At 40.9% G+C, this 27,927-nt stretch overlaps 1 protein-coding gene across 1 annotated transcript; it reads left to right on the plus strand.

Annotated features, from left to right (window-relative positions):
- The first annotated feature begins 320 nt into the window (after nucleotides 1–320).
- On the plus strand, nucleotides 321–27,351 carry ZBTB47 (zinc finger and BTB domain containing 47). The gene is made up of 5 exons (XM_075588661.1): nucleotides 321–326; nucleotides 879–1,026; nucleotides 2,347–2,462; nucleotides 3,096–3,249; nucleotides 19,564–27,351. The coding sequence occupies exons 1-5, from the start codon at nucleotides 321–323 to the stop codon at nucleotides 19,968–19,970; spliced, it is 831 nt and encodes a 276-aa protein (XP_075444776.1). The 3' UTR covers nucleotides 19,971–27,351.
- Nucleotides 27,352–27,927: the final 576 nt, after the last annotated feature.

The raw sequence follows: 27,927 nt of genomic DNA on the forward strand, positions 1-27,927 counted from the left end.
ATTTCTTGGCCAACCGTGCTTCCACTGCAGCTATGGATTCTGGGAAATGACATGCAAATGACCAGCGAGTCACCTTTTACTACTTCTAATCCATTGTAGCATGGATCCCCTATAAACATATGCCAGCCACGTGACTTTGCTTTTCAGCGCCGCCTGGGTTTAATGTGTGGTTGAAACCTATCCCAGCATCGCATTGCAACGCCAGTATTGCTAACCTCTCCCACTGGGATACACAAGGTGGGAACGGCTGTCTGCGAGTAGATAGAGTGGTGGCCATCCACTTCTTTAACCCAGGCTGTGTTAAAACGATATGCTAAGAGATGATGGTGAGAAACAGGGTGGCAGACCTGTCTGAGACTGAATGTGCCCACAGGTGGTGTTTTTATTTGCTGTCCACTCGGAGGGTTTTTGGCACTTGTTTCTTTTACCCACCATAACCTGATTTTTTTTTGTAATAAAAAAAAAGACCACTGCGCCCTTTTTACTTCAAATCCTCCCCCGCTCCCCTCCCTTGCCCAAGAAGTTGGTAGCCCAGCAGGCTCCACAGTGCAAATGTTTCTGCACTAGATACACTTGCTGATGCTGCTTTCTGGTGATTTTGCTTTTTTTTGTTTCAGATATGGGGGTTTAATAGGAGTCCATAAAAACAATCAGATCTTTTGATAATCTGTGAGGAATTGGTATTGAAGACTTTTTTTTGATAGTGCATCACCCACATGGTTCTGCGGACCCGGCGGTCCTTCCTTTGACCAGTGCACAGGAGATACCTGTCGTCTGTCTGAGGATGATCTGGGCTGTGGTGTTTGTTTGGGATCTTGTCATTTTCATCCCTTTCTGTATAAAGCAACACGATTTTGTCTGGTTTCTCCTTGTTTTAGTGCTTAACATGTGGGAAGACCTTTAAGAAGCTTTGGTCCCTCCACGAGCATAATAAAATAGTGCATGGCTATGCAGAGAAGAAATTCTCCTGCGACATCTGCGAGAAGAAATTCTACACCATGGCTCACGTGCGGAAGCACCTGGTTGGTGAGTAACTATGTCGTCGCAGAGCAGGTTATACATTTGCTCTGGGAGCAGTTCCAGTGTCTAAGCATTGTATGTAACCTTAGGTTTAGGGTGGGTTTTACCTCCTGCTTTATCCCGCCCCTGCCTCTTTATTACATAAGTATTAATAATCTGATCTAATTACCTATTTTATAGTGAAATGGAACAGAAAAATGCCTTCAATTCGGAGTGTCGTCTTTACTTTTCTGTTGTGTTCAATTAAAACAGTGATTAGACAAAATTATACACACATACTCACACACATACTCACACACATACTCACACACATACTCACACACATACTCACACACATACTCACACACATACTCACACACATACTCACACACATACTCACACACATACTCACACACATACTCACACACATACTCACACACATACTCACACACATACTCACACACATACTCACACACATACTCACACACATACTCACACACATACTCACACACATACTCACACACATACTCACACATACACACACACATACACACACACACATACACACACACATACACACACATATACACACACACATACACACATACACACACACATACACACATACACACATACACACACATATACACATACACACACATATACACATACACACACATATACACATACACACACATATACACATATACACATACACACATATACACATATACACATACACACACATACACGCATACACACATATACACATACACACATACACATACACATACACACATACACATACACACATACACATACACACATATATACATACACGTATGTATATAATCTCAATGTATGCATCAACAGTGGTTGTAACCACCTTTTTAAACATTTCATGTTTGTGCAGTCCCACATAGCACACTTTCCCAAATAGCTTAACAAGTCTGCTTTGGTGGCGTTTATGCAGTCACCAAAGTTTAGAAAACCCCACTACTTTTACCCAATTATGTAAGCGGGGGCAGCATGCACCTGTCTAAGTTCAGAGGGAGTATTTTGAGGCTGGAAAAGAATCCAAAAACGAGGTCAATACAACCCTTTTTTTCATATATACCATTATATTTGCCTCGCACACATTTCCAATACGCTCAGATCAAACACTATACGTGTCACATCGATCAATCATTATTTGCCGTGCTATAACCTTTACAGTTCAGGTGTAGGGAAATACAGGAGGAGATGGTTTTCCAGTGTACTGCAATCAAAAAAAAAAAAAAAATGTCTGGCAGGTAAAGCTTTTATCAGCCTCCCAATGACCGATGTTCTTGTCTTGTCTTGCGACAGCTCACACAAAGGACATGCCCTTCACGTGTGAAACCTGCGGAAAGTCCTTCAAGCGCAGCATGTCCCTGAAAGTCCATTCCCTCCAGCATTCCGGGGAGAAACCTTTCAAATGCGAGGTGAGGTTGTGGTACAACGCCCTTCTTCTGGCTGTCGCAGGAGGCATTGTCCTGTTCTGGTGGGAGATGTAATATTCTGCGCTGTCGCTACCATTGTGTCCCAACAATGGTGATATTGGACCTTTATCACAGCAGCACCTGAATATCAACCTGTTGGCATAATTGTAGCAGGAAGATTGAAATGTTCAGTACATGACTGTTTTATAGAAGGCCGTTCTATATACCTTGTTGGTTCTAGAACCAGCCAGATTAGATTGTTCCTCTGATCTCATGACTTTATCAGCTTCTGGGCACATGAAGTAGCCAGTTGCATAACCACGGTGACTTCGCTAGTGCCACGAGATCCCTGTTGGATGTGGAACGAGTGAAACAAATCACATGACTACAAAATCCTTAGCAGTGCTGCTTATAATTAAGAGAAAGATGAAAGGAGCGAGCACTCCAGAAAAATAAATAACAACAAAATAAGTTAAGACAAATATATATTTTTTGCCGGCGTTTTGCAATTGCCCGCCTCTGGGAGAAAAGGGCCCGTTAGCCTGCGTCGGTACAAGCTACCTGAGACCGACTGTACGGTGTTACTTTGCATTAGCGAGCTGCATCTCAGATCTGTCCCCTTTTTCTCTCCGGCAGAATTGCCACGAGCGCTTCCAGTACAAATACCAGCTGCGCTCGCACATGAGCATCCACATTGGGCACAAGCAGTTCATGTGCCAGTGGTGCGGCAAAGACTTCAACATGAAACAGTATTTTGACGAACACATGAAGACCCATACCGGTAAGGAAAGTAAGGAAACACATTTAATATTGTTTTTTTACCCCTTTCTGTCAAAGTATTTTGCTATTACACTCCCTTCCCTCCCATCTTCATAATCTATACCCCTTTACTACTACTCCCCCATCTTCATAATCTATACCCCTTTACTGTTACACCCCCATCTTCATAATCTATACCCCTTTACTATTACTCCCCATCTTCATAATCTATACTCCTTTACTATTACTCCCCATCTTCATAATCTATACCCCTTTACTATTACTCCCCATCTTCATAATCTATACTCCTTTAGTATTACCTATACCCCTTTACTATTACTCCCCCATCTTCATAATCTATACCCCTTTACTATTACTCCCCCATCTTCATAATCTATACCCCTTTATTATTACTCCCCATCTTCATAATCTATACCTTGTTGTTATTATTACTCCCCATCTTCATAATCTATACCCTGTTACTATTACTCCCCCATCTTCATAATCTATACCCCTTTACTATTACTCCCCCATCTCTATTACTCCCCCATTTTCATAATCTATACCCCTTTACTATTATTCCCCCATCTTCATAATCTATACCTTGTTATTAATACTCCCCATCTTCATAATCTATACCCTGTTACTATTACTACCCATCTTCATAATCTATACGCTGTTACTATTACACTACCATCCCTCCTCCCCAACTTCATAATCTATACCTTGTTACTGTTATTCTCCATCTTCATAATCTATACCATGTTAGTATTACTCCCCCATCTTCATATTCTATACCCTGTTACTATTACTCCCCATCTTCATAATCTATACCCTGTTACTATTACTCCCCCATCTTCATATTCTATACCCCTTTACTATTACTCCCCATCTTCATAATCTATACCTTGTTATTATTACTCCCCATTTTCATAATCTATACACCTTTACTATTACTCTCCATCTTCATAATCTATACCTTGTTATTACTCCCCATCTTCATAATCTATACACCTTTACTATTACTCCCCCATCTTCATATTCTATACCCTGTTACTATTACTCCCCCATCTTCATAATCTATACCTTGTTATTATTACTCCCCCATCTTCATAATCTATACCCTGTTACTATTACTCCCCCATCTTCATATTCTATACCCCTTTACTATTACTCCCCATCTTCATAATCTATACCCTGTTACTATTACTACCCATCTTCATAATCTATACGCTGTTACTATTACACTACCATCCCTCCTACCCATCTTCATAATCTATACCCTGTTACTGTTACTCCCCATCTTCATAATCTATACCTTGTTATTATTACTCCCCCATCTTCATAATCTATACCCCTTTACTATTACTCCCCATCTTCATATTCTATACCCTGTTACTATTACTCCCCATCTTCATAATCTATACTCCTTTACTATTACTCCCCCATCTTCATAATCTATACCTTGTTATTATTACTCCCCATCTTCATAATCTATACCCTGTTACTATTACTCCCCATCTTCATATTCTATACCCCTTTACTATTACTCCCCCATCTTCATAATCTATACCCCTTTACTATTACTCCCCATCTTCATAATCTATACCCCTTTACTATTACTCCCCCATCTTCATAATCTATACCTTGTTATTATTACTCCCATCTTCATAACCTATACCCTGTTACTATTACTACCCATCTTCATAATCTATACGCTGTTACTATTATTACCCATCTTCATAATCTATACGCTGTTACTATTACACTACCATCCCTCCTACCCATCTTCATAATCTATACCTTGTTACTGTTACTTGCCATCTTCATAATCTATACCATGTTACTATTACTCCCCATCTTCATATTCTATACCCTGTTACTATTACTCCCCATCTTCATAATATATACCCTGTTACTATTACTTCCCATCTGCATATTCTATACCCTGTTACTTGCCATCTTCATAATCTATACCATGTTACTATTACTCCCCCATCTTCATAATCTATACCCTGTTACTATTACTCCACCATCTTCATAATCTATACCTTGTTATTATTACTCCCCATCGTCATAATCTATACCCCTTTACTATTACTCCCCCATCTTCATAATCTATACCCTGTTACTATTATTCCACCATCTTCATAATCTATACCTTGTTATTATTACCCCCCATCTTCATAATCTATACCCCTTTACTATTACTCCACATCTTCATAATCTATACCCCTTTTCTATTACTCCCCCATCTTCATAATCTATACCTTGTTATTATTACTCCCCCATCTTCATATTCTATACCCCTTTACTATTACTCCCCATCTTCATAATCTATACCCTGTTACTATTACTCCCCATCTTCATATTCTTTACCCCTTTACTATTAGCCCCCATCTTCATAATCTATACCCTGTTACTATTACTCCCCATCTTCATAATCTATACCTTGTTATTATTACTCCCCATCTTCATAATCTATACACCTTTACTATTACTCCCCCATCTTCATAATCTATACCTTGTTATTATTACTCCCATCTTCATAATCTATACCCCTTTACTTTTACTCCCCCATCTTCATAATCTTTACCTTGTTTTTATTACTCCCACATCTTCATATTCTATACCTCTTTACTATTACTCCCCATCTTCATAATCTATACCCTGGTACTATTACTCCCATCTTCATAATCTATACGCTGTTACTATTAATACCCATCTTCATAATCTATACGCTGTTACTATTACACTACCATCCCTCCTACCCATCTTCATAATCTATACCCCGTTACTGTTACTCCCCATCTTCATAATCTATACCTTGTTATTATTACTCCCCCATCTTCATAATCTATACCCCTTTACTATTACTCCCCCATCTTCATATTCTATACCCTGTTACTATTACTCCCCATCTTCATAATCTATACTCCTTTACTATTACTCCCCCATCTTCATAATCTATACCTTGTTATTATTACTCCCCATCTTCATAATCTATACCCTGTTACTATTACTCCCCATCTTCATATTCTATACCCCTTTACTATTACTCCCCAACTTCATATTCTATACCCCTTTACTATTACTCCCCCATCTTCATAATCTATACCCCTTTACTATTACTCCCCCATCTTCATAATCTATAAGATGTTACTATTAATACCCATCTTCATAATCTATACGCTGTTACTATTACACTACCATCCCTCCTACCCATCTTCATAATCTATACCCCGTTACTGTTACTCCCCATCTTCATAATCTATACCTTGTTATTATTACTCCCCCATCTTCATAATCTATACCCCTTTACTATTACTCCCCCATCTTCATATTCTATACCCTGTTACTATTACTCCCCATCTTCATAATCTATACTCCTTTACTATTACTCCCCCATCTTCATAATCTATACCTTGTTATTATTACTCCCCATCTTCATAATCTATACCCTGTTACTATTACTCCCCATCTTCATATTCTATACCCCTTTACTATTACTCCCCAACTTCATATTCTATACCCCTTTACTATTACTCCCCCATCTTCATAATCTATACCCCTTTACTATTACTCCCCCATCTTCATAATCTATACCCCTTTACTATTACTCCCCCATCTTCATAATCTATACCTTGTTATTATTACTCCCATCTTCATAACCTATACCCTGTTACTATTACTACCCATCTTCATAATCTATACGCTGTTACTATTACACTACCATCCCTCCTACCCATCTTCATAATCTATACCTTGTTACTGTTACTTGCCATCTTCATAATCTATACCATGTTACTATTACTCCCCCATCTTCATATTCTATACCCTGTTACTATTACTCCCCATCTTCATAATATATACCCTGTTACTATTACTCCCCATCTTCATAATCTATACCCTGTTACTATTACTCCACATCTTCATATTCTATACCCTGTTACTTGCCATCTTCATAATCTATACCATGGTACTATTACTCCCCCATCTTCATAATCTATACCTTGTTATTATTACTCCCAATCGTCATAATCTATACCCCTTTACTATTACTCCCCATCTTCATAATCTATACCTTGTTATTATTACTCCCCATCTTCATAATCTATACCCCTTTACTATTACTCCCCCATCTTCATAATCTATACCCTGTTACTATTATTCCATCATCTTCATAATCTATACCTTGTTATTATTACCCCCCATCTTCATAATCTATACCCCTTTACTATTACTCCACATCTTCATAATCTATACCCCTTTTCTATTACTCCCCATCTTCATAATCTATACCTTGTTATTATTACTCCCCATCTTCATAATCTACACTCCTTTACTATTACTCCCCATCTTTATAATCTATACCTTGTTATTATTACTCCCCATCTTCATAATCTATACACCTTTACTATTACTCCCCATCTTCATAATCTATACCTTGTTATTATTACTCCCCATCTTCATAATCTATACCCCTTTACTTTTACTCCCCCATCTTCATAATCTTTACCTTGTTTTTATTACTCCCACATCTTCATATTCTTTACTCCTTTACTATTACTCCCCCATCTTCATAATCTATACCTTGTTATTATTACTCCCCCATCTTCATCATCTATACCCTGTTACTATTACTCCCCCATCTTCATATTCTATACCCCTTTACTATTACTCCCCATCTTCATAATCTATACCTTGTTATTATTACTCCCATCTTCATAATCTATACCTTGTTATTATTACTCCCATCTTCATAATCTATACCCCTTTACTATTACTCCCCATCTTCATATTCTATACCCCTTTACTATTACTCCCCATCTTCATATTCTATACCCCTTTACTATTACTCCCCATCTTCATAATCTATACCCTGTTACTATTACTCCCCATCTTCATAATCTATACTGTACCTTGTTATTATTACTCCCCATCTTCATAATCTATACCCCTTTAATATTACTCCCCATCTTCATAATCTTCATTTACTATTCTATATTCATTTTCCATCTTATCCATCCATACCCATCTTCATTTACTATTACTCCCCCATCTTCATAATCTATACCTTGTTAATATTACTCCCCATCTTCATAATCTATACCCCTTTACTATTACTCCCCATCTTCATGATCTACACGCTGTTACTATTACACTATCATCCCGCCTACCCATCTTCATAATCTATACCCTGTTACTGTTATTCTCCATCTTCATAATCTATACCCCGTTACTGTTACTTGCCATCTTCATAATCTATACCATGTTACTATTACTCCCCCATCTTCATATTCTATACCCTGCTACTACTACTCCCCATCTTCATAATCTATACCTTGTTATTATTACTCCCCCATCTTCATAATCTATACCCCTTTACTATTACTCCCCATCTTCATAATCTATACCCTGTTACTATTACTCCCCATCTTCATAATCTATACCCTGTTACTATTACTACCCATCTTCATAATCTATACGCTGTTACTATTACACTACCATCCCTCCTACCCATCTTCATAATCTATACCCCGTTACTGTTACTTGCCATCTTCATAATCTATACCATGTTACTATTACTCCCCCATCTTCATATTCTATACCCTGTTACTATTATTCCCCATTTTAATAATCTATACCCTGGTTACTATTACTCCCCATCTTCATAATCTATACTCCTTTACTATTACTACCCCATCTTCATGATCTGTACCTTGTTATTAATACTCCCCCATCTTCATAATCTATACCCTGTTACTATTACTCCCCATCTTCATAATCTATACCCTGTTACTATTACACTACCATCCCTCCTACCCATCTTCATAATCTATACCCCGTTACTGTTACTTGCCATCTTCATAATCTATACCATGTTACTATTACTTCCCCATCTTCATAATCTATACGCTGTTACTATTACACTACCATCCCACCTACCCCATTTTCATAATCTATACCCCGTTACTGTTATTCTCCATCTTCATATTCTATACCTCGTTACTATTACTCCCCTCCTTCGTAATCAATACCCCTGTGCTAGTACACCATTATGGCCATTCTGCGTAATCTATACCCATTTATTATTACACCCATCTTCATATTCTATACCCCTTTACTATTGCCTCTCCTTCATAATCTATACCCCGTTACCATTACACCCCATCTTCATAGTCTATACTCTGTTACTATAATACCACAGATTCATATACTACAGTCCATTACTGTTACTCCCCATGTTCTTATTATATATCCGTTACTATAATAACCCCATCTTCATAATCTATACCCTGTAACTATTACTCCCCATCTTCATATTCTATACCCTGTTACTATTACTCCCCATCTTCATAATCTATACTCCTTTACTATTACTCCCCCATCTTCATAATCTATACCTTGTTATTATTACTCCCCATCTTCATAATCTATACCCCTTTACTATTACTCCCCCATCTTCATAATCTATACCCTGTTACTATTACTCCCCATCTTCATAATCTATACCCTGTTACTATTACTCCCATCTTCATAATCTATACCCTGTTACTATTACTACCCATCTTCATAATCTATACGCTGTTACTATTACACTACCATCCCTCCTACCCTGTGTACTATAATACCACAGATTCATATACTACAGTCCATTACTGTTACTCCCCATGTTCTTATTATATATCCGTTACTATAATAACCCCATCTTCATAATCTATACTCCTTTACTATTACTCCCCCATCTTCATAATCTATACCTTGTTATTATTACTCCCCATCTTCATAATCTATACCCCTTTACTATTACTCCCCATCTTCATATTCTATACCCTGTTACTATTACTCCCCATCTTCATAATCTATACTCCTTTACTATTACTCCCCCATCTTCATAATCTATACCTTGTTATTATTTCTCCCCATCTTCATAATCTATACCCCTTTACTATTACTCCCCCATCTTCATAATCTATACCTTATTATTACTCCCCATCTTCATATTCTATACCCCTTTACTATTACTCCCCCATCTTCATAATCTATACCCCTTTACTATTACTCCCCCATCTTCATAATCTATACCCCTTTACTATTACTCCCCCATCTTCATAATCTATACCTTGTTATTATTACTCACCATCTTCATAACCTATACCCTGTTACTATTACTACCCATCTTCATAATCTATACGCTGTTACTATTACACTACCATCCCTCCTACCCATCTTCATAATCTATACCTTGTTACTGTTACTTGCCATCTTCATAATCTATACCATGTTACTATTAATCCCCCATCTTCATATTCTATACCCTGTTACTATTACTCCCATCTTCATAATATATACCCTGTTACTATTACTCCCCATCTTCATAATCTATACCCTGTTACTATTACTCCCCCATCTTCATATTCTATACCCTGTTACTTGCCATCTTCATAATCTATACCATGTTACTATTACTCCCCCATCTTCATAATCTATACCCTGTTACTATTACTCCCCATCTTCATAATCTATACCCTGTTACTATTACTCCCCATCTTCATAATCTATACCCTGTTACTATTACTCCCCCATCTTCATATTCTATACCCTGTTACTATTACTCCCCATCTTCATAATCTATACTCCTTTACTATTACTCCCCCATCTTCATAATCTATACCTTATTATTACTCCCCATCTTCATAATCTATACCCCTTTACTATTACTCCCCCATCTTCATAATCTATACCCTGTTACTATTACTCCACCATCTTCATAATCTATACCTTGTTATTATTACTCCCCATCTTCATAATCTATACCTTGTTATTATTACTCCCATCTTCATAATCTATACCTTGTTGTTATTACCCCCCATCTTCATAATCTATACACCTTTACTATTACTCCCCTATCTTCATAATCTATACCTTGTTATTATTACTCCCCTATCTTCATAATCTATACCTTGTTATTATTACTCCCCTATCTTCATAATCTATACCTTGTTGTTATTACTCCCCATCTTCATAATCTATACCCCTTTACTATTACTCCCCCATCTTCATAATCTATACCCTGTTACTATTACTCCACCATCTTCATAATCTATACCTTGTTATTATTACCCCATCTTCATAATCTACACCCCTTTACTATTACTCCCTATCTTCATAATCTATACCCCTTTACTATTACTCCTCTATCTTCATAATCTATACCTTGTTATTATTACTCCCCATCTTCATAATCTATACCCCTTTACTATTACTCCCCCATCTTCATAATCTATACCCCTTTTCTATTACTCCCCCATCTTCATAATCTATACCTTGTTATTATTACTCCCTATCTTCATAATCTATACCTTGTTATTATTACTCCCCATCTTCATAATCTATACCTTGTTGTTATTACTCCCCATCTTCATAATCTATACCCCTTTACTATTACTCCCCCATCTTCATAATCTATACCCTGTTACTATTACTCCACCATCTTCATAATCTATACCTTGTTATTATTACCCCATCTTCATAATCTATACCCCTTTACTATTACTCCCCATCTTCATAATCTATACCCCTTTACTATTACTCCCCCATCTTCATAATCTATACCCCTTTACTATTACTCCCCCATCTTCATAATCTATACCCCTTTACTATTACTCCCCCATCTTCATAATCTATACCCCTTTACTATTACTCCCCCATCTTCATAATCTATACCCCTTTTCTATTACTCCCCCATCTTCATAATCTATACCTTGTTATTATTACTCCCCCATCTTCATGATCTACACGCTGTTACTATTACACTAACATCCCGCCTACCCATCTTCATAATCTATACCCTGTTACTGTTATTCTCCATCTTCATAATCTATACCCCGTTACTGTTACTTGCCATCTTCATAATCTATACCATGTTACTATTACTCCCCCATCTTCATATTCGATACCCTGCTACTACTACTCCCCATCTTCATAATCTATACCTTGTTATTATTACTCCCCCATCTTCATAATCTATACCCCTTTACTATTACTCCCCATCTTCATAATCTATACTCCTTTACTATTACTCCCCATCTTCATAATCTATACCTTGTTTTTATTACTCCCCCATCTTCACAATCTATACCCTGTTACTATTACTCCCATCTTCATAATCTATACCCTGTTACTATTACTCCCCATCTTCATAATCTATACCCTGTTACTATTACTCCCCATCTTCATAATCTATACCCTGTTACTATTACTCCCCATCTTCATAATCTATACCCTGTTACTATTACTCCCCATCTTCATAATCTATACCCTGTTACTATTACTCCCCATCTTCATAATCTATACCATGTTACTATTACTCCCCATCTTCATAATCTATACCCTGTTACTATTACACTACCATCCCTCCTACCCATCTTCATAATCTATACCCCGTTACTGTTACTTGCCATCTTCATAATCTATACCATGTTACTATTACTTCCCCATCTTCATAATCTATACCCCATTACTGTTATTCTCCATCTTCATATTCTATACCTCGTTACTATTACTCCCCTCCTTCGTAATCAATACCCCTGTGCTAGTACACCATTATGGCCATTCTGCGTAATCTATACCCATTTATTATTACACCCATCTTCATATTCGATACCCCTTTACTTTTGCCTCTCCTTCATAATCTATACCCCGTTACCATTACACCCCATCTTCATAGTCTATACTCTGTTACTATAATACCACAGATTCATATCCTACAGTCCTTTGCTGTTACCATGTTCTTATTCTATATCCGTTACTATAATAACCCCATCTTCATATTCTATACCCTTTTACTAATACTCCCCCTTTTATAGTCTATACCCCGTAACTATAAATTACACTCCCATTTTCGTATTCGATACCCCCTTTACTAATATACTACTACATCATTTAAAATGTTACAGCCCTTTCCTATTCTAACCCGCAAAACACTTTAGTGTTACACCCCCTTCTTGTCCAAATCCAAAGCACCTGCTATTATACTTCTCCGCCCCCCACACAGCCACCCTGGGAAGGAGTATAACTGCAATGCTGTGTCGGCCCCCTCAGCACTGAATAGTAAAACATTTATATGTAATCCATGGTACACAGATCCCACTGTTCTGCTTCCATCCGATAGTGAACATTTGCCTAATCAGGGCAAGGAAGGACCATGAGGGTAGGATTATCCTGTGCTCTATGGCAGGGGTGTTCAACCCCAGTCCTCAAGCCCCCCTAACAGGTCAGGTTTTCAGGATATCCCTGATTCAGCACTAGTAGCTCAATCGGTCTCTGTTTCAGCACAGGTGGCTCAATCAGATGAGCCTCTGATTTGAGCCACCTGCACTGAAGCAGGAATATCCTGAAAACCTGACCTGTTGGCAGCCCCTGAGGACCAGGGTTGCTGACCCCCTGCCCTATGGGAACCAACATATGACGACTAATTATGAATGTTGGCTCTCGCTATACTGACTATTTCAGTCATTCTCACCTAGCGCCGAGTACACAGACCGTAGAGTTCACTGTGACGGGGACTGGTTGTCCTGAAAAGCAGGCCAACTAATGTGGGGGTTTGGCAGGTTATTTTGAGGTTTTTACCATTGAGTCAGTAAAGGATTAAAAATGGGTCACAATGAACATTGCTGACTTGGTGCAATCTTTATTTATTTTTGGTGGAGTTGTGAACAGGTGCCGCGTAATGGCTGTAAAGTCATTTTAAGGGGAAACTGGGAACGCCTCGGGACAGGGAGAGGTCTTCATTTTATTATTGAGCCGCCGTTGCGTGGGAATAATGCCGGAGAAGGTGCTGCAGCGGACATTGAGAAACCGGGTGATGGCAAGACGTCGACCAGGCTCGTCCTGAGCTGGTTCATCCAAATACATTTTGGGCAGATTACGCGAAGCAGTTGAGGGCACTAGAAATGATCGGTTTTTCCTGTGGGCACGAGTCCTTCCAGTGCACAAGGTGCCGAGTTTCCAGTACAATCTGTAGGGTGTGTGATTCGGTCATTACATAACGTACCGATGCCAATCGGATGCGGGGATTGCGTTCCTGTGCACAGGTTGTTGGGAGAGGCTGGGTTCGGGCCGCGGTCTGGAGGATCCTAGTTGGAGGCGAATTTAGGGTCATAACAGAGAATTATTTCAAAGCGTTTAGACCCCAAGTTTGAAACCGGGATGTGCCCGGTTATCTACCAGTGCCGCATACTAATGAGTCTTAAGAAGATTATTCAATTATACAAAAAAAATCAGACTTTTCCCCCTAAATTCTGTAAAAACTGCGGGCCGTTGTTTTAGTTTACAGAAATTGATGAAATGCCGTTTAAAAATGTCATTATGCTGCGTTCTTTGCTGCTTTTGGGGTTTATTTTTTATGCCAATTTCTCTCCGCTGTCGAAGGTGTCCAACCATTGATTTCAAGCCCTCTACTCATTTGCTTCAAGATTACTATAGTACAACATCTAGATCATCATCGTTAAAAGAAGTGTCTCCTTCATATACTCTGTGCTGCTTTTCCTGACCTGTGCTCTCTGCTCATTACTGATGTGGTATGAAAGGCCGGGCCCCTATATACTGGAGAACCTTTCACCGACACATACCACGTGTAAAGAGGTCATGTGATAAAGCAATAGAATTGCTTGTTTTGCCACACGTTTGCTGCCTGTACTGGTGACGCCATGCCTTGTTACGGCATGGGCTTTTTCATAAGGGCTGGAACCATGTGGCAAAAAAAATATTTCCCGTCATCAGTGAAGGCCGCAAACTCGTGGTAAAACTAGCAGCCTGGTTGCTTTATCATGTGACCTTTTCGCATATGGTTTATAGGCTGTTCTGTCTGTCTGTCTGTCTGTCTGTCTGTCTGTCTGTCTGTCTGTCTGTCTGTCTGTCTGTCTGTCTACTAAGGGGTTGATAATTTTTGTGTTTTTTATCTAGTCCAGGCTGCCAAATTGTTTTTTCTTTATGGCAAACGCCACATAGATTTCCAAATTAGTCGGTTCACCGCGCTGGACTAGGCGACCGATCAGTTGCGGTCTGGATGACTGCGATTTGCCTTTTCGCAGCTCTACATGAAATGTGTAATTTGTGGGGAAATTTCTTCTTTGCATTTGGCCCAAAAAACGTTCTGAACTTTTTCATGGCGCTACTGTGGCTGCCTCCTAGTCCTTTATTGCCGGGGCGGCCAGCCCTCGATAGCCCAGTTCTGTGCTTCGGTACATGTGGTGCAGTCTTTGACTGAGCCACCTGTGCTGAAGCAGGGATATCCTTAAAAGCTGACCTGTTGGTGACCCTTGGAGTGGAGTTGACCGCTCCTGTTTTATTGAATCAGATGAGGGCTGTTTTTTTTTCTTCCTTATTTCAAAAGCATCAGCAGCGAAGTCTCCGGCGTGTACTGAGAAGGGCTCTTCGTGGTTAATTACCAAAGGGGGTGAGAGGGAGGTTTGGATTGTAGAGTCTGTCCAGCTTTACTTAAGAAGTAGTTTGTACACCAAATGAAACAATAGATCCTAATCACTTAGAAATGTTTACACGAACCTCTGTGGTTCAGTAAAACGCAAAAATTAGTAGTTTTTAGTACTAAAAGGTGCACAAGAGATGTAAATAAAGTGGGCTATGAGAGGGATAAACTAATTAAAATCAATGCAAGGCAGAGACCAAAAAGTAAAAGCATGCTATAGAAATTACTATTAAATGGGGGAAATGCAAAAAATATGTTTAAATGTCATATGTAAATGAAAATGAGAACAAGATTGTATTTAATCAGTGGGAATGTTGGTAAAAGTACTTATTTGTTCTCCGATGGATCAGTGCAAATCGTCTGGGTGGTCAAACGCCGAGTAGAAGGAACCGTGGAAAAGCACACCGAGACCTCCAAGGGTGCAGAGCGAGATCTATCCGAAAAGAATAAGTAGTAACGCACTCCCAAGGGAGGCCATGGTACTGGGCATAAATCAAAAGCCTCTGCCGCTCAAGATCATCCGCTCCCCCTTTCCGTCCAATGCTCACTTTTTCGTGGTCTCTGTGCTCTTCCCCAGGCTCCTCTGCAGGTTTCTGTGAAGGATCCAAAGGATAGATTGCAGATCCAAAGGATAGATTGCAGATCCAAAGGATAGATTGCAGATCCAAAGGATAGATTGCAGATCCAAAGGATAGATTGCAGATCCAAAGGATAGATTGCAGATCCAAAGGATAGATTGCAGATCCAAAGGATAGATTGCAGATCCAAAGGATAGATTGTAGATCCGTTTTTTTAGTAGTACTGTAGTAATAATTTTCTTATTTAATACTGGCAAGTCCCAGGGCCTCATCAAGTCTGCAAAAAGCATTTGCAATGCACTGAGAGCTTGCACACTACATCCTGTGCCTGTGCCTGTGCCTGAGCCATGGGGCGTGACTCGTCTCAGGTCACTACATTCGGTGTCTGAGCCATGGGGTGTGACCTGTCTCTGGTCCGTCTGCTTCGAACCGTTCACCCGTTTCAAAGGCCGGTGATGTTACCACTCTTGCAATACTCTTACTCGTCCTATACATATCGCAGGGTGTGCTAAAAGCCGCAATATAAAGGCTGGGATTTATCAAGCCACAATGCAGAGTATCGCACCCAGATCAAGCTATACCTACAATGGTCTTGAATGGCAGTTTCTGTCGGATCGCTGTGCGATACCCTGCATCGTGGGACAATGAATCCCAACCAAAGACCCTTCAGTATTCTGTGAAGCCTCTTCCCTGAGCTGGAGAACTCGAGCACAGGGTAGTTTGCCTTTGTCACTCTGATAGCCCATTTTACTGTGTGAGCCTCTACCCCAGAATTTGCAAAGCTGTCATTAACCGCTGTTTTCAATTATAATACAGCCATAAAACATGGCAACAATGTACAGTTTAATAAAGTAATATAAAGGGAGCAAACTGAATGAATCCACTTGATTTAACGTCGATGATCCGTGAAAGCCACAGTAAGACTAATCAGGAAAACAATTATTAGAATGGCAAAGTTGGTTTATAATTCAATCAGAGAGTCCAAGGACATAAACTCGCCTACCAAGGTGTCAAGATTCCATCAATAATCATCAAACCAAACACATGAGACTGCAGATCCCAATGCGTCTAGTCTTTCGGCTGTATCCCTGCAGGTGTCCACCCAGGATTTCTATCGCCTGTGCTTGTGCTGCAAAAACTCTGCGCACACAGAAACCACGACTAGCAAAATGAGTTCATTTTTATAAACACAATAGACACTTGCATATACAGACGTAGCAGGCTTCTTTTTCCCTTCCCTACATGATGGTGGGATATGTTTTAATGTTCTGCACCAACATGGCCACTGAATTCTATTGAAAAGTATATTGTGTGTTCTAACAGGATAATGTTGTGTTATCAGGGGGTACGATGTTATCATGGGAACATGCTTGGGTCCTTGAATAGACGGGCTCATTTGATGCAGAACTCGTATTGTATGTCTTTATTTATATATATAGCGCCAAAAGTGTACTCTGCGCTGCACAAAGAATACAGTACAAGGAATTATAATAATACAATAAGCGCAGCAAAATCAGACAATAGGAAAGGAAATTCTTGCCCTGAAAAGCTTACAATCTAAGTGGTATAATGGGAGACTTAGAGACAGCAGGTGAGGGAATAAGTGCCTGTAGATGGCAGAGCTTGGCCACAATGGTTGTTAGGAATGACTGTGGGTGTGTATGTCTGGGTTAACGCTTAGGGGAGATCCCTAGCAGCAGGAAGGAGTAGACAGAGGGGGTGAATAGAGGATTTGTGGGGATGCTTTTTATTGCGGGGTAAAGAAGTTTCTTGCAGAGAGGTGTATAAATAATGGTGCAGTGGGGAAGTTGGAGAGAGCAGAGACGTTCACGAAGGAGTGAGGAAACAGTAAACAGAAAAAGCAATAGGGAGGGCATAGTGAGATGCAGGAGGAGAGACTTCCCAATTATTGGAGAATAGGAAGCGTACAAATAATCACAGCTTATAGAAAGTCAAGTGCTCACAGTGGCAAAGATGTTGTTGTGCAGAGTCCAGATATCTTCCTCTAATCTTCACCTCCAATTTCAACTCCAAAATTAACTCTACCTGCACTGGAAATGTGACAATTAAAATGTGATACACAGCCATATGGCTCGCAGCCAAGGTAGACTGTCTTAATTACTCTGATCACATGCATTTGACTAACAATTAAGGGAGGGGGTCTGCCTAATCAATTCACAGAAACCTACCCAAATAGTTAATTAGATTTTAAATTCTGTTGCAATTGATTGATAGGAGAATTCAGATCACAGAAACATACACTTTAAATGTGACACTTAAGATGTGACATATATGGGGCTTATTTTATTTCCGCCAAAGTCAGGCAGTTTTCGGATTACCTTCCCAATCGTCCGCTTCGGCGGATAAAGAATAAGTTCCTTACTTGCAGAGGTTCACACCACCCCTGACTTTCTTCTTGAAGTTCTACCTAAGCATCTTTTCTGTGTTGTAGAATATTCTCCGCCTCCTAATCGCAGTTGGTAAGGACTAAAGCGTGCCCCAACAAACGAAAACAATGGCAAAGATCATATATGGTGTAAGACGGTATATGTACTAAGCCAGTGGTTCCCAAATACAGTCCTCAAGACTAACAGATGGTGTAGTCAAAAATGATTGTGCCACCTTTGCTAATGAGGATAGCCTTAACCTGCACTGTTGGTGTCCTTGAGGACTGGATTTAGGAGCCACTGTACTAAGCCTTCTGGTGCCGGATGATGACTTGCTGTCCCATTCAAGGTAATGGGCCGTATGGTATTTTCCGTTGCTCTGCTTGGTAAATATGGGCCAGTGTCCTTCTCTGCCATAGATTCCAAAGTCTATTGCATTTACTCTGGGTAAACCCCCTGCCAATTAATAGTTCAGGACTCGTACCTTAACCACAAGCCTCCTAGCTAACGGTAGGAGAATTATTCAGAAGCAGATTAATCTGAAGATATGCAGAAACATTAGCCAAGGATAGTCCACCAGTCTAAAATTGATATGTTGCACAACTTTGTATGTTTTTAGAAGACTGTTAATGGCTTCAGTGCTGTTTGGGATTGTAGTGCATTTATACTTATTCAGATGGGTTATTGAAGGGCTGCATGAATTGGAGGTGAGGGGCATTGGATGATGTCACTTAAATACGTGTATTTATGTGATGGTCATCCAGCTTCTGATTCCTCGTAACCATACAACCCCAAGGGATGTTGGCGGTTAATATTTCTGAGCTGTTATGTGCAAGTCTTGCCAGTGACCAGTGTCTGCCCCATCCCTCTCCTTTCTACTCTTGCAGGAGAGAAACCTTTCATCTGCGAGATCTGCGGCAAGAGCTTCACCAGCCGGCCCAACATGAAGCGCCACCGCCGGACGCACACCGGCGAGAAGCCCTACCCCTGCAACGTGTGCGGCCAGCGCTTCCGCTTCTCCAACATGCTGAAGGCCCACAGGGAAAAGTGCTTCCAGGGTGGCAATCCCCCAACTCCTGGCAGCCCTGGCACTGCTGCCAGCCTCTCCGCCTCCTCCCAGAGTGGCAATTCACCTGGCCAGTCCAGCCCCGGCCTCTCGCCCACTCTGCCGCAGCACCCACTGGCTCTGCCGCTGCTCCAGTCACTCCCCCACGGAATGCCGCCTCCAGTGCATCACCTGGCCCCTCCTCCCCCTCTGTTCCCTGCCGGCCGGATAAATGCCAACAACAACTAGACGAACCTAAGACTGGCCTGACATTCTGAAGTGCCCCTCAAGACAACGCTGTGGAATCATGGTTATTATTTTTGTATCCCCCCCCTTCTGGTCCTGGAAGTCCCTCCGTATGTGGATGGGGGAGTATTGAGCCACCATATATCATACTGTAGCACCCAGCGTCAATAGGCTCTTACCACACACACACACACACACACACACACACACACACACACACACACGCACACCAAATAATTGGTATATTGAAATAAGGACAAAGGGCTTCATGGCTGTGTTTATTCCTATTACTGTAGTTATTATTATTATTTTTTTTTTTTTAAATATATCTTAGAATTTTAATACGGTTGAGCCCTGCTTTTTTCCCCCTTCTGTGAATTAGAGACGTTCGTAAAGCACCCTATATGACAAAAATATATATATATATGTGTCTCCCTAGCCCCCCCTCCCCCCCTCTCCTCCTTGGCGTTCTAGAGAGGCGAGGAAAAATGGGGTCATTTGGCATAGTTTCCCAAAGTCCCAAGGAGCGCGCTCAGATGATGGATGCTTATGTAAAGCGAGTTCACGTTTTTCATGCAGTCAGTTGCTAAGCAACACTGGCTAAGCTCCACTGCATGACCGAATCACCTTGGTGGAGAGAGGCGAGGAATGCAGGTTTTGCAATAACAGACAAGGACTCTTTCCCCCCCCCCCCCACCCTCCCCCCTCTCTCCCCTCACCCTCCGCTTTCCCCCCAACCCCTCCACCCCCACACCTCCTCTCCGGGTCTAATAAACCAGTCATTGCCCAAAACACGTCTCCCAAGTTTCAGAAATAGTGGCTTTCTGTCTGAGCCATTTCAACACGGTTGCACATTTATTGTATACAGTACTTTGTTCTGCCTAGTGAATTACACGTGTGTCGGGGTAGTCTGACAGTGTTCTATTATGTGAATAGGAATTGTTTTATATCAGTATTTTTAACTAGAGCTTTTTTGCATTTCATCTTTCCTTTTTTTGTGTTATTTTTAGCTGATCAGTTGGCTGCTATTGTCCCTAACCGCATAGCGGTTCAAATGAATTAACAGGGATGGGGGGGGGGGGGGGCGACATTAGTTTTGGTCATAGAAAAACATATATTTGTGGTCAAATCTATCCCCTTTGCTGCTGGAGGCGCCTGCAATGTAGGTCAAAAGGGTTCATTAAACCAAGGTGTTATTAAACGCAATTTGTCACTTCGAGCTTGGCCTATTAGCATCATTTGTGATGTCATATCGTTTGTCCGGTGTTCTAGAGGGTAAGATACGTAGCTGGCATTCAACTCGACCCCTCGTGGTCACTGTCTCGCTCACAGAAAATGAACATGTCACATTACTGGGTATAACACAAAGGAAAATGTCACACACAGTTGTTTCCCAGGTGCGCCTTTTTGACTGTATATGCTGCACTCTAACTCCCAGTGCAAACCAACAAGGGAATCCTTCCATACCAGTTCTGTATTGGCAAAGATGCCAGCACGCCTCATAATTGGCAAGTGATTTCTTTTAGTCTAAAAAAAAAAAAACGGCTTTGAAATGTTGGAATGATGTAGCCGTAACATTGCTCTTTTTGCAGCCACTTTCATTTGCAATGGCGAGTGGGTTGGAGTGGTTCATGCACATGTGGTACATGGTTTGCATTAGCGGCATTGACGGTGCACCCACCCACAGGCATCCTCACCATGTCTCTATTCACTGCTGCGTGACCGATGTTACATGATCGTTGTGTGTACTTCTCCGAGTGGCTGCAGTTATTCTCCTTCAAATTGCAGCAATTCAGCTTCCATAAAGGAGACTGTGGTTGTTAGAAAAGTAATCTCTCTCACCAAAGTAAGGGTGGCGGCATTATCTAAAACAGCGGTAGCCAACTCCAGTCCTGCTTCAGCATAGGGGGTGCGGTCGAAGACTGAGCCCCTTATGCTGACGCAGGGATAGCCTTAACACCTGCCCTGTTGGTGGCCATTGAGGGCTGAAGTTGGCCGCCTATGATCTAATATGACCGTATCGATGGCGAGAGATTACTGAACCAGACTATCACAATGCTTTCTTCTTATTAAAACCCCATCGATGTTGGTCACATGTATCGTCCTGTCATTACTGCAATTCTTGTTTGCCCCGGGGGTTGGGAAGGGTGGGTGTATCTCTTCTGGGCCTCCGTAAAAGGCCAGCGGTGTCTTTTTACCCCATGCACTCGGTCAATAATCATTTCTGCGGTTTCTAGTGGGCAGCTTTTGCTGCCAAAAGCGTATATATATTTCATGCCATATGCCTGCTAAAGGGTTAATATATTTGTGACCCCATGCTTCAGTGAAATAATCATTTGTCCGTTGTACTCCTGCTGGAATGACGCCAACCTCTTCAGTGGCGGATGCATCTGACATAAGCTCAGCCCTTAACCTTTCCACCAATCATTACCATCCCTTATATAATGCCAACATATATTAAAGCAAAAACCTGGCAGGCTCTAATTTCCTCCGGGCCCCTTTAGATAACTGCTCCAGTAATCTTCATAACCATGTTCAAAGCTCTGCGACTTTGCAACACGGACCACGAAGAGTCGTCATACGTACGAAGTCCTTCATTTTTTTAAATTTCTTTTTAGTTGCCTTTGTGACGATTTCATTCTAATCCTTTGCATCATTGGTAATTAATTGCTTGCTCATTAAGAAGGAATTCCTTCTTGTGAGCACAGTCACATGTCTCGGACAGATCTACGACCCTGCTTTGCCCCATTATTACTTAACATACCATGCTTCCCACTGCAGCCAGGGATTCTGGGAAACGACATGCAAATGAGCCCACCGTGTCGCCTTTTTACTTCTTAACCCATTTTAACATGGACACACCCCTATAAGCTTATGCCTGCTCATTACGCCGCTTTTCAGCACAGCCTGGGTTATAGAAGTGCAGAGCCAGTGACCCTACTCACAGACAGCTTTTTCAACCATTTGGGTCTCATCCGTGTGAGGCTGGCTGTGCAACGTGGTTTCAACCACACATTAAATAAGTTATGGTGCGTAAAAAAGTGACAACCCTCCCCTATTACTGTTAGGTGAAGGGTTTTTTGTCACTTTATTTATTTATTTTTACACCCACCAGAACTTATTTTAATGTGTATGTATACATTGTATTTTGGGCTTCCCTTTAAGATTGGGTTACACTTTTTTTTTCTTCTTCCCTGAACACACACACCATTGGCAAATATTGTATCTATGTATTTTTGGAGGTAACGTTGCAACGTAAACGTTTTATTTTCCTCCCCGCCTCTTGGTTGTAAAGTAGTTTTTAGACACGCACTCGCAGCCACATCACTGATATTTTGGGATTGCTGCGTGCCACAGTACCCAGTGTCTACGGAGCAGGCTACTTCATTTATTTGGCTATTGCTTTATAGCGGGGGTCTCAAACTCTGTCCTCATGAGCCACCCAACAGGCCAGCTTTTATGGATATCCCTGCTTCAGCACAGGTGGCTCGATCAGTGGCTCAGTCAAAGACTGACACCAACATTCTAAGACTGAGCCACCTGTGCGGATGCAAGGATTGATTGCGCCACCTGTGCTGAAGCAGGGATCTCCATAAAAGCTGGCCTGTTGGTGGCCCTTGAGGACCGAGTTTGAGACCCCCTTCTTGATAGGATATCGCGTCTGACCTTTACTTGACTCCCTTTCGCTGCCAGAGACTCTTATTTCAGGCTTCATGTTGGCAGAATGGGGCTGCAGCTGCTTTGTAAGAAGGCTCCTCAGTTCTAATCACTTTCCCACCTCAAAGTCCGCATCTTCAATTCAAGTACAAAGTCACTAAATGGTCCGCACACCCCCACCAGGTACCCGGCTTCACCGCACGCCGAGTGAGACCCCCCTGTTATCATCATCCTTTTCCACCTTTTCAAACTCTTGCTTTATTTTTATTTATTTTTTTACCCCCCTTCTAACTCAGAAATCCTTGTAAACCACGTAACGCCCTCACACAATGTGTGGATGAATTTAGGTGGCCGGCCTTGTGAGTTTCTTTTACTGCTTAGAAAACCTCGTCGCCACGTCCTAGGAATTGCTCCGCTGCCCTCTGCAGAAAGCTGATCGCATCTTATCTGGTTCTTCCCATTGCTCCCCCCCCCCCCCCCCCCTCCCTTTATTTTTTTTTTAGGTAACACCGGGAAGGTAAAACTTCAATATCCACAATGTATTTAAATACTAGTCGTTAATACCTTGGCTGCTTTGCAATGGGTTTTGCCAGCCCCCTTTGGCAGTGAAGGGGTTAATGGTGCCCTCTTACCAACTACCATCAATTCTAATATTTTGTGTTGACCATGTAACCATAATTTTTTTTTCTCGTTACTTTGTTATTTGTTGCGTTACTACGGTGAAAAGTATCTTATTTATTTTTCCCCTCCCCGCCACGGTTTAAGTGACCACTCAAGGTTTTTTTTAAAATTTAATTTGTGCAGTATTTTCAATAGGACCTTTCTCCTCCCCCCACCCCCCCCCCCCCCATCATGCAAATGACTGTTAACAAAAGGTTGACTAGTGACCTAGCATATTTCGTTGGGTTTGGGGAAACCTCCGTTGATGAAACCCACTTTGAGGCCTACGTACTAAGATCAAATTTGAAAGCCAAATTGCTCATCAATTTTTTTTTTTTTTTTTTTTAGTGCGACGGTATTACAAACTTCATCAAATGTGCGCTGCGTTAATGTTTGCGGCTTCATGCGCAGGGCGCCGCAGAGTTCTTTCCTGGGATGGCGTTTGATGGATTGCGTCGTGTGGAATACCTGAGGCGATTTTAAATAAACAGAACGGGGGTGAGGGTTTTTTTTCATGCATAACTAGTGTTCGTAAATATAAATTATTAGTATTAATATTTATAATAGCCATACTGTGAAAAATAATACATTTTGTTAACCTACATAAGAAAAACATCAGCGCTGCATCTAATACATTTTCGGTTGAGAATATATATATATATATATATATATATATATATATATATATATATATATATATATATATATATAGGCATACCCCGGTTTAAGGACACTCACTTTAAGTACACTCGCGAGTAAGGACATATCGCCCAATAGGCAAACGGCAGCTCGCGCATGCGCCTGTCAGCACGTCCTGAACAGCAATACCGGCTCCCTACCTGTACCGAAGCTGTGCGCAAGCGGGGAGACTATAGAGCCTCTTACAAATGCGTTATTTACATCAGTTATGCACGTATATGACGATTGCAGTACAGTACATGCATCGATAAGTGGAAAAAAGGTTGTGCTTCACTTTAAGTACATTTTCGATTTACATACATGCTCCGGTCCCATTGTGTACATTATTGCGGGGCATGCCTATATACAGTGGTCAACAAATCACCAAAAAAATCTACTCGCCACCTAGTACCACACGTGTGCTGCTTGGGCCAATAGGAGCTCGCCACGATGTTAAATCCACTCGCCCGGGGCGTGCAGATGTATAGGTTTGTCGAACACTATATATATATATATATAAATATATATCAACGTAAATCTGCCTATACCATATAAACAGACCTTTGTAGGGTTTACACCAGGCAGATGATTTTTACTCTCTCTTTTTTTTTTTTTTTTTTAGTACATTACCATTAATATCTGAGCTCGTGTGTGTGTGTGTGTGTGTGTGCGCGCATTTGGCTAACATTTGACAGGCCGGGAGCAAATTGAGGGCAAATAAGTTTAGTACATAGGCACAAGCGCAATTTTAAGTTTCACATTTTGCTGCATCAATTTTTACGCCAATAATGGTTGGCGGAGCTTAGTACATAGGCCGCAAAGTGTTCTTCATTGGATTGCAGCTCCACTGCACACCTAGTGGGACTGCATCCTCCACCCCTCTGTACCCGGAAGGGGCCGCGAAACATTGCACGGGTCACCCGCCTTTTAACGCCTTTAGTGACACGGGGGGCTGCCATTCATTGGAAGACCTCTCTGGTCACACATTCTGCATGGTCTGGGGTGGTCAACTCCCAGCCCTCAAGGGCCACCAACAGGTCAGGTTTTAAGGATATCCCTGCTTCAGCACAGGTGTGGCTGTCAGTGGCTCAGTCGTTGACCGGTGTACCTACCACCTGTGCTGAAGCAGGGATATCCGTAACCTGGTCTGTTGGTGGCCCTTGAGGACTGGAGTTGACCGCCCCTGCATTATGTTGAAGGCCCGCTGGCAGTTAGAGGGTTAAATTACTTGGGTTGTTTTTTTTGGTCCCATATAAATATTTTGTTCACTCGCATTCTGTTTCTGTTCATAATAAGTAGCACAGTCTTGTTTGATGGCTAAACCATTCTCCTGACAGATCATTTTAACGATTCATGGCTTTAACATAAAGGGCGATGAAGATGCTTTCTGTATATACTGGAAACTGTAAAAACAACCTTATTCTTTGTGGCAATATAACCCTGTTTTCTGCAGCTTGGAAGAAACATTCACAAATAGACTGTGTGTGACTTGTCTCCGTGTCCCTGCAGCCTGTATTCTAGCAGACGATTGGACTTTTGCTATGAAGCATTGTCGGCCACCCACCTGCCAACGTTTCTTGTGGTCGAACCCTCTTTTGCAAAGCTGTCGCCGCTCCCTTATTGCAGTGATGGGGATTAAGGTTGAACTTCATTCTCTGCCTGGGGTCTTCACAGTTCCCTGCCAATGTGTCCCCGCTATGCATTGCAAGCCCCTCTGACAGAATAGGGTGGTAATAAGCTCTTTCTGTTCTTGGTAGCGGAAATAACCCTAATGTGACCGGCGAGCATTTTGTCATCTTTCAAAGTAACTATTGTCTATAAATTATTAGAGCCTCATCTTGCCAACAACATTCCCTTGTGAAAACTTTAGAAGCTGGCTCCGGGACACTTGGCATAACTGAATGCAAAGGATTCTGGGTGCAGGTATGGAAAAGATCGCCACAAAGCACTATATTTAGCTTTCAACTTCCTCTCCGTTCTATTGTAGATAGAAAACTATCAGCAACCGTAGCTATTGTTGGAAACAGACAAATGTGTCCTATTTCTTTACTATCTGAAATAGTTTCTTTCCACCCCACTATATTGTATGCTTACATTTCCAGCTTCTCTCTGTCTCACTGTATTATTGAGCGTTACAGTTTTCATGTCTTTTTAGTGCTTTCAAGTGGAAAGACTTTAATTAGAAGAGGTAGGAGACAATTGTAGTTGTAGAATTTGTTAGTGAGAATTATTATACTTGTCCAGAGCACAATTTAGACGATGTGTGTGCAGATACAGCATCTAAACCACTTGCCTATTGCCAATCTGAAAAATAAAATTTGTTCTTTCCTTTTTAAATAGCTATCAAAATTCTTTAAGAAAAATAAAAACTACATTTGAACATTTGCTATCGGACAGTGTTTTAATTGTCATGTCTTTACAAGCTGGGCTGTTTGAGGAATATTATGAGGACTAGATTGATATTTTTTGTTTTTAACCATTTGAGGGGTGCGTGGGACACCCGACTATTACACACGAAGTAGGCAAATTAGAACTTCCCAGGAATCTTGAAGACTAGTCTTACATAAAACGGTAACACCAACGATTTAATTTATTATAAATTAGACGCACACTGCTGTGGTAATGGCGTTTACCACTTTGGAGGAACATGTTGGTGTCACTGTAGAAAGTAGTACTGTGACTGTTTGCTCATGCTTAACTGGACTTTGTTCTGTACTCCTATACCAGAAACACACAACATGGGGACTTCAGATAAATTGGAACCGCTGCTCATTTCTCTCATTCCCCGTTACCCACCTGTCTGCTCTCAATAAATAAGACTTTCTAGTGAGGTCAAGAACCATTCTGTATGGTTTACAGAGTAGAATGGATTGGCACCACATATGTGCGTGCATATACACATACATACACACACACATACATATACACACACATTCATTCACATATACATACACACATTCATTCA

The sequence above is a fragment of the Ascaphus truei genome, chromosome 2 (genome assembly GCF_040206685.1).
Source record: "Ascaphus truei isolate aAscTru1 chromosome 2, aAscTru1.hap1, whole genome shotgun sequence".
Lineage (NCBI taxonomy): Eukaryota > Metazoa > Chordata > Amphibia > Anura > Ascaphidae > Ascaphus > Ascaphus truei.